Source organism: Anarhichas minor, unplaced genomic scaffold (assembly GCF_050575085.1).
Source record: "Anarhichas minor isolate MPS153535 unplaced genomic scaffold, ASM5057508v1 ptg000023l, whole genome shotgun sequence".
In the NCBI taxonomy this organism is placed as follows: domain Eukaryota; kingdom Metazoa; phylum Chordata; class Actinopteri; order Perciformes; family Anarhichadidae; genus Anarhichas; species Anarhichas minor.
Genome location: NW_027466469.1, coordinates 3,014,951 through 3,024,201, shown reverse-complemented (window position 1 = coordinate 3,024,201; position 9,251 = coordinate 3,014,951). Strand labels below are relative to the sequence as shown.

The following is a 9,251-nucleotide window of genomic DNA, read 5'->3' as shown; positions in this document are numbered from 1 at the left end:
CAGAATGACTGGCAAATTTGAGAAATTCTGCTAGAAGAAGCAGGTATTGTCACCAGCAGACGAGGACAAAGAGGAGATGATTTTCCATCCTTGAATATCAACTCATATGAGGGAGAACTACATTACGCAGAATAAGAAGTGATTGAGGACAGCCCCGTGCTCATTTCAGCATTCTCTTATTGCCACAATTGATTTCTTATTGACTCTCACAAACAGACCTTTTTCTCTGAGTGGATGCCACTGCAGCATAAAAACTGGAACACAATGCGCACATTAGTCACTCTGGACCTCAGTGTCAATTCGGCCTGGTGGAAAAGATCCTTTCTGTTTGCAGTGCCCAGCACTCTCACAAATATCCTCTTGGCCGCTGTTAATTCTTAGAAGGTTGATAGTTTTGTAGCAACGGTTATGTTGTACATGTCACGTGTCTGCCCTTGGGGACACCTTTAAGGGCTTGTAGAATCAGGCAGATATTCAGCCTGGTCTTTAACCAGCATTACTAATGCTGTTTTTGATAAACATTGTTAGAAAATGATTGGAGCTGTGTTTTCCATTGCATGCCGAATTTGCTGTAGGCAGTGTGCCCTAAGGAGAAGGGTGGAAAGAATTCCAGCCATTGTTCATCAGTTGTGGGTTTTCTGATATTCATACTTTAACAAGTTTGCATGTTCTGTGTGAATAAATTAGATGTATTTATTATTTAAAAAGTGGCAGGAATGAATCTGACTTTTCAGGTTGTTTACATGTCTATACCCCATTGAACAAAGCCAACACCAATAAGGAATATGCCTCCTGTGTGTATTCTTAAACCCTGTCTCCTGCTAAATTAGGTTCTTATACCACTAAACTGCGTTCTCAGTTAAGTTTCAAGGGACACATATGTTCTCCCGGATTGTACTCACAGTTTTAAACATAGTTAAAGTTATAAATTGTAAACAAAATAAAAACACAACAAAACTACTTGGTAAGGTCCAGTAAAACATCATGGTTTGCATTAAAATAAGTTAATGTTGAACCCAATCCACTTCTTCCTACGCGGACTATGACTGGAAATGGGTTTGTGATACATAAAAAACAAAGATAATTGAAATGTAATTGACATTACAATTTAGTTGTATGGGAATAGAATTTTTAGGACGCATGGCTGGTATTTTAAAAGCTGATATGGACTTCTTCTTCCTGGCAGTTATTGTTTTTTAGCAAGAGATGGACATGCGTCAGGTTATAATGTGACTTTATCTGTCTTTAGGTCTCTGTATCATAAAGTTATGGTGAACTGCAAACTTTACTGATCCATAAAACACATTGGTAAAGCTGTTATGCAAGTTCAAAACTATCAATAGATCAGCCAAGCATCCCTCCCGCTTTCCTCTACAGCTCAACTGGACCATTAAGGACTTTCTTCCCCAGAGTGTGTCACGACTGCTGTCCAAGGTGCTGATCCGGGGACTGCCAAGGATGCAGAATCTGTCTGGGGGTGTTCACAAACGTTAATGCACTGACATTCAGGATTCCCAGTAAAAGCAATGGTTAGACACAATGTAAATCCGGATTTTGTTATAGACAAGACGAACTGGAATTAATTCTGCTGTTTTTTGTTTGCGGTGCCATTTCTGCCAGGAGCGGTGCAGGGGATCAAATTATTCACAAAAAAAATCCTCCGTGCATGAGCTCTGACTGAGAGAAGGATCCAGAAATAGCCTGGAAATACACCTAAATAACAGGCGAAGATGAAGCCTTTTCACAAGTCAGAGGTAACTTACAATATTCCTCCTCACTCAGCATTGAGTGGAGTGAAATAAGGCATCAGGCTTTAGATTCCCCATCCTATCTCAAAAAGAGCACTTCATAGTCTTGGATATAGACTACCTGGGATAGACGGAATCTATACACGTCTGGAGAATTTGCAGTGATGAGGAAAATCAAACCCAAATTCACTAGCATAGCCCGAACCTATAGACTACCTTGTCTCTGATCCTCTCCAATGAGGGGATCAGGTGTGGTGGAGGGAAAGAATAGAGTAGCTTACATTACTTAGACCATTGCACACGTTTAGGTTGTCCCAAACTATTTGAATTCCCATTTGATACATCAGTATTCTGATCTCAAGTCATTTTGTTTTTGGCAAAGATTTAATTCAGCAAATGCACTATTTTGATTGATCAGTTATATGGTTGTCAATGAAACAAAGAAAAACAAGGGTAGGCAAACATGACAAATAATTATGTTGCATATCTATCTGATGTAGCACAGCACACAGCCCGATGACCTGTATGCAATGATTTTACTCCAATGCAAACATTGTGGATAGTAACATTTATGTCATCCGTCAAATACCAATAAATGTTGATATTGTAACGGGTTGTATATGGACCCAAATGCAACACACAGGATTACAGAGATCTTTGGTTTTTATTACTGACTTCAAATATGGCAGTATATACAAAAGAATATACAAAGAATATATTTCAATATTTCAGATGAAGAAATGTGATGAAAACTCGATGGCACTTCAAGGATGTGACAGCACAGCTACAGATCTCACAAATGCAGGACTTTATGTTTCCCATAGAGGAGACATGATTCCCATGATTCACCTGAAACACACGGGCAAAAAGATGCACAAAGACACAGCAGCTTTGATTTAATTTACAGTATGCTTTCGACCGTGATTCAAACAAAACTACTGATTTGGGTGTTTTTAGTTTTAACTGCACATTCATGTATAAATGTTTTCCCAAGTGTTCCTAGATCAGTCTTATAATGCTCCATATGGGATACAAGCATATATCAATGAAGAGGTTTTGCCAAGTGAATGCACTGAATCTTTTAACCTGTCTTCCATGTTATCAGGTTAAATAGAGCCAACTGTTGTGTCCTCACCTCTGCAGTTGAGTGCTTCTTAGGGCTTGCTGAACCTCATAAACTCTATTTACATAAAAAAAGCAAGTAATTAGACAAGGTGCTGCTAAGCAAACTAATGTGCATGCTAATATAAAAAGAACTGTCTCCACCCAGTAGGCATGCCTGAGTGACTGACCAGAATGTGACCCTGATAGCCCAGTGGCAAAACAGGCATCACAACAAATGAATCCAAAGGAACAAGTATTGATTACAGGTAAGAGAAGAAGAATGAGAGGAGACGGAATAACCCTCATCAAGACGGAGTCAGGTCTGTCTGCGTCTCAGGTTTCCTCTCCCTCTGAAGTCCTTACACTCTAAAAACATTGATGTGCTTATGGTACAAAGAGAGAAGTAAGCACATGGAAACAATATGTGGACTTTCACAAGGCTGAAGACCCCTCTTTGTTATCGGGTTGAATGCCATATGGACGGCAACATGTTCAGCTATACCCCAATAAATTGTTGTTGACACTGCCCTCTAGAGATGTGTGGTAATGCATTAGTACTGCTGACCTTAACCAGGGAAGCGTTCTCTCTGCTCTGTCAGCAGTGAAAGGAGGCAGTGTGGGAGAGTCGGCCCTGCATGTATACATGTTCCAAAATACTTCGAAATTATATATTTGTGACACCTTTTCCTTTTAACGCTGCTGGCCTTTTTTTTTTTCCAAGAACATCTTGTTCAACTCCCTGTTTAGTTTGGTATTTACACAGCAGGTGAATAACGAGTGGAGTGGATGGACCATCGCATACGCTGCCTGCTGGAAAAGAGCTTTCCTGTGGTTTGTGTAGAGGTAAAGGTCTTGTGGGTCACTGCTGCTCAGATCAACACGAGTACACGGCCTTGATATATCGAGTCGGCTCTGCTGAAAATAGGAAACCAATGGCTTTATTCAACGGAATTCACATTTTTTTGGGGGGGAGAAAGGATTTGGCATGCTGGTGGCAGTCTTCCTGAATAACTTATTGCCCAGACTTTGAAAGAGAACCCCGAGGACCATTTCACAAAAGGCTCATAGTGCTGCAAACATCATTTCAGAGCAAAAGAGAGAAGCAAACCTGGGCTAACCTTGTTAAGGTGATGCTGATTAGAATGTCAGAGCCTGAGGCACCTGTCAAAGTTAAAGGAGTCTTGACAATACTTGTGGCCCCCCATCACTCTTGAACACTTCTTATGATTTTGGAGTTGACCACGATGGCAGAAAATACAATTTGAATTCATTTCATTCTAGTCTACTAATCAAATGTCACTGCCGTAAAACTGCTTAATTTTTTGTGAGAGCAGCTAATTGGGATTTCTAGAAAATGTCATGTATTCAAGAATACATGTGAGGCACAATTTGAATGCAAGTGGCATTTACTGAAAGGCTTTCTGATTTGAGTGACATGAAAGTATGAACATGTAGTGCTGCAGCCACTCGAACATGTAAGAACATAGCACTGTGCTTCATCGCTTCATCTCGGGTGAAATCTTCCCCGACACTTGAATCCACATTTGCTAGCCTGCATGATAGATGATCCCTAATGAGAGACTTCAATGAGCCCGATCGCCTCCATTACACAGCTTCCCACAGTTCTTCACGGGTTTGAATGTTGTTCAAAGAAAACACATTTTATTATGCTCCAGTTAAAGTTGTCCGAATCGTGCGGACTAATAGTGGACAATAACGAGTCCCGCTGAATGAAATTCAATGCAACATGTAATGGAGTGCAAAGCAAAAACAAAGTGAGTTGAATTTGCAGAATGGAGTTTTCATCTCTTTCCTTTGCAGCACAAAATGAGTTAAAAGAAGGAGGAAAGAAAAGTCATTAAATATTTTCTGATTATGAACTGATTGTTTGATGAACATGCTTTAACCATGTCTTACATTCTGGTAGTTGTGGGCTAATATAAGGTATATAGCCTGCATATTATACCGGAGCATACGGATCTTTAAAACACGTGAAAAAAATAAATAAAAATTAAACAGAAATAAATCGGCTTAATGGAAAGAATTAGAGTGGTCTGAATCCAGGGTAGGATTAAGAAAAATTGTGTGAAATAAAAGAGCAAGTGATCAGGAATGACTGAGTCTGTCTGAAGGGCGGGAGGATAGAGAGAGAGAGAGAGAGAGAGAGAGAGAGAGAGAGAGAGAGAGAGAGACTATTTTTCCAGAGCCTATCTCTGCTCCACGGCTCTGCTCAGCTCCCTTTTGTTTAAACAGGGAGGGAAAAAAGAACACTCCGCTTGTTCTGTAACCGCAGCCAGAGAGTCTTCTTTTTGTTGTTGTTGCTGCTCGATCTTCGCCGCTCTGAATGCTGTATCCACCGTCAACTTCTCCGGTTTCTCCACTTCAGACTTGCGCTGCATCATGAATAGTTTGGGGGCACCTTTCAATCGCATACCTCTGGAATGGTGGGGATTACACGGCCGAAACCCGGAGAGCATGTAAACGCAAATGGAGTTTGGGATTTATTGCAAAATAAGGGAAAGATGACCGTCTTCTCGTTGTGCTTGCTCTTGTGCGCAGACCTACTGGATTTAGCCGTCGGTAAGTCTGACCATGCTGCCATATCATCTTCACACAGTCGGAACCGCTCGCGCAGCGCCTGCGATCGAATGCGTGCGGGGGTCCAACAATAGCCGAACTGTCAGTGGGTTGAGTGATTGGTATGTGACAGTGAAATACTCCGTGCCCATTAACAGGACGGCCGGATGAAGGCGATCTGTGCCACGCTTGCCTCGTGCCAACTTTCCGTGCCAACCAAGTCGTGGAGGAGAGAAATTCATGAATAAATGCTCGGATTCAGTTCAGGGCTGCACAGCGCGTGGTTGTTGGTGCGTTCAAAAGGAAATGCAAGAAGAGGGTTAGCAGGAGGCCTAGTCATGTATTAAGTGTTAATTCATCTGCATTGACTATCACGAGCGTGCATGACAGCACCTACTGCTGAGGCACAAGTAAACCACGCCGAAGCGCGCTCCTCGGCGTCCTGGTCACCGTGGATGTTGCACACCACACAGCGCCTGCATGGGGCTCAACTGATTTTAAAGTTGTTGCCTTGAAAAAAACAAAAAAACATTGAAGTGCAGATTTCTGCTTTCAGTGTAGCCTGTGCGCGCTGCTCCACACAGCGGTGGCATCAGTGTCGCGTGTTTTCCCTCCGTTCTCCGTTGACGCGTTAAGATGTTAGAGGATGAAAAAAAAAACCAGCATTAATCATCCCACATGAGAGATTTGGATTTGAAATAGAAAAGCCAATCCTGTAGAAGACAGACTGATAGATCTAGATAATGTAGGCTACACATTTTATTTCGGGAGGCAGTGGTGATGGGACTGGGGATGTTATACTGCAATTTAAGAGAAGCCAGTAGGCTATTATCTGTTTGCAACAGATAAGGACCTGGTGGCAGTCATTTCCCCCCCCCCCCTTGCTCTTACGATATTGCTCGTCCTCACATATGGCATTTTGCAGAGGCACTTTGTTTTCTGCATGGTGTCATACATCAATTACATCATGCATTGAGACTGCACTGCAAGCACTTGATTCCCTTACGGAGGAATATGGAAAGGCTCACAGTCGGTGCACTTGTGGTGTTTGAAGGACTTCAGAAGAGAGTTCACTTCTGGCTATACAACATCAGAGCCGCATGCCTTACAAACTAACCTGTTCACCTGCGCTATTAGCTGGGGATTTTGTTGTTCTGAAGTGTTTTTGACCTTCACTGACCCGTATAGGAAATCATTACGCCGGTCGGGCTTAAAATTATGTAAAGTGATAAAATGCCTCCTGGTCTGTCCTCCTCAGATGATGCTGAACTACACACGGGCCTCATGTAAGGCATTTAGAACTACATCAATCATGCTCTTTTGAAATGTTACTTGGATTTCTTTTGGTTTGATGACATTGCACAGTTGAGCGACTGTACGATCTCCCATGCACGCGTTAACATCGATCGCTGTGTAAACAAACAGTGAAAGGTAGAATTTAACCAATCGATTGGCAGGATTTCAGTTGTAGTGACTTTTGGTCAGACTGCGTGGCTGTTTTCTCGCTTTGGTTGTCAATACTGTTTAACAGAATCGATTTATTCTGTGATTCAACGTAGGATTTGACTTTTATTGTCAATGTTTTTGTCCCCTAAGCAGTGTTCTTTATATTAAATGTCTGCTGTCTTCTGGATATCACTTTCCTTTTATACCAGTTTATACAATTTCCGTGTGTGTGTGTGTGTTCAAGATCAAGGTCTCTCTATTTCAATGTGTAAACTAGTGTTTTAAGATGGATTCTGTTCCCCAAAGAGAGGGCCTGTGGTCAGTGATTCCACTCTCATCTCTATCTTGAAATGCCGTATATTATTATTTTCCTCATATTTATCTCATTTGGGAATGAACCTCCTTGATACTCGGTTAACTTGAAGCACAACTTGTGCCATCGCTGTCTGCCAGATGTGTCCTTCCTTCAGAGACTTTGGCACAACTCACACGCAGCTATAGCCTCAGCTGGCAAAATGAAATAGTTCAGGATTCATGTTTGGCCGTGAAGCATGTCACAGAGTCACTGTTTCGAGGGCAGTCTGTAGGTGTTTCTCCTGGAGTTCTATTTTCACATAATTTATTCTTGCAGATGTATATGTACACGGTGGAGTCCAGTATTTCCCCAGAGATGCAATGTAAAATATAAACCTACAAAAATAAAGATTTTAGTATATGTTGCTGTTCTGCAAGACCTAAATGGGCGGTGAGGACCTGTACCTTCATCTTCTTTAGAGCATCGGCACATTTCCATTGTGCATATTCACAACTTGTAGCTGTGTCTTCAGCCTCCAGTGCACCTGCTACATCTGGTTGACTTCTGCAAACATCAGTGCAGACACACCATTATCTGGATTGATCTCACGGGAGTGCTTACTCTGGAGGTCAAACATTCATATAGAAATCCAATCCAATCACAGCGAGTAGAACAGCATCGGGTCCTGAATCCACAAGGATTACTTCATTCTCTGAACTTCAGGAACATCTAACATCTCGATAAGTTAAACCATTCCTGTTGGTTTCAGAAATTGTTTGACATTTTACGCTGACTCGCTTTCTTGCCAAGAGTTAAATGAGCAGATTGATACCATTCTCATTCTAAAATATAAGGCTGCAGTCAGCAGTAGCTTAGCTTAGCATAAAGACTGGAAGCAGGGGAAACAACTAGCTGGGCTCTGCCTGGAGGAAACAAGATCTGCCTATCTGCCCCTCTCTAAAGCTCACTGATAAACGTCTTATATCTTGTTTCCTTTTATCTGACAAAAAAAAAGATGTAAAAAGTTACACAGGGTTATTTATAGACAATTTACAGGCAGGGAGCAGCGACTTCCTGAGGTCTTTGCTCACCGCACAGTGACGACAAGACTTTAGGGAATTAGAATTGAAAGTAAGAAAGAATACAGCTCTTAGCTCTCAGAAATAGTCTGACACATGAATCCCCAATAAACGACAACTGAACTGCCTATTAACTATTAAATGAAGATGGTGATGACCTGATATCTTGACACGAAACGCATACCAAAATGTGAGGCAGGTGTCTGTGTGTGTGTGTGTGTGTGTGTGTGTGTGAGGCTAATCACAATTGCTGCTGTGAGATCTCTTGCTGCTGTTCAAGAGATAGTTTATAGTTCACCGTTAAGTTTGATTTATGACTTCTAGTTGGGGAGAAATTAATAAACCCCACACCGTAGAATTTAATTGGGATGAAATAGTGTTATTCTTCCGGTATCAGTTAGAGCGGATGGGCTTTTTGCTGCAGTCCCGTTTGTGATTTTGTGGATTGGAGGGATGCATTTCATACCTTAAGGTGTGTGTCGGGTAGCTCGATGTTGGTTGTTTTTAGTCCCTACAGACTTTACCTCCACCATCCCCCAAAAAAAGAAAAACTAAAGATCCATTGTAATAAATTGGCACAAGGTGGTACTGTATTACTGTCTGTTTGACAATGCCATTTAGACTTGCTTCCCAGGGCATCAGAGAGTCCTCTGAGATATTAAGATGTACAGATAAGAGTGTTCAGAATTGAATTGAAACTACATCCAATTTCAGCTTTTTGACACTTTTTGTCCGGCTCCGTCTCTGGCTGAGACCATTGTCTCAGATCAGTCTTACCTAATAGAAATCAAAGTATCTCTAATGCTCTCTCTCATTTCCCCCTTTTTAGAGCAATCTGTGGATGAAGTGTCTTACACAGTAATACTAGATATGTCCTGCATAATTCTTACTGAAGATAATGTTTTTCTTGAAACCCTCATGAATAAAATCCGTCCTTGTTTATTCTCACAGCAAGTGACAATTTGCTGTCCACTGCAATCAACTATGCGTCTTCCCTCAGAT

The 9,251-nt window shown here is 41.6% G+C and overlaps 1 protein-coding gene across 2 annotated transcripts in view; it reads left to right on the top strand.

Annotated features, from left to right (window-relative positions):
* The first annotated feature begins 5,283 nt into the window (after window positions 1-5,283).
* igsf21a (immunoglobin superfamily, member 21a) overlaps window positions 5,284-9,251 on the top strand; it is a 169,439-nt gene continuing 165,471 nt past the window's right edge. For both annotated transcript variants that reach the window (XM_076096994.1, XM_076096993.1), the window contains exon 1: window positions 5,284-5,432. In XM_076096994.1, coding sequence (XP_075953109.1) covers window positions 5,294-5,432 — 139 coding nt within the window. In that variant the 5' untranslated portion in view covers window positions 5,284-5,293. The remainder of the gene's footprint in view (window positions 5,433-9,251) is intronic.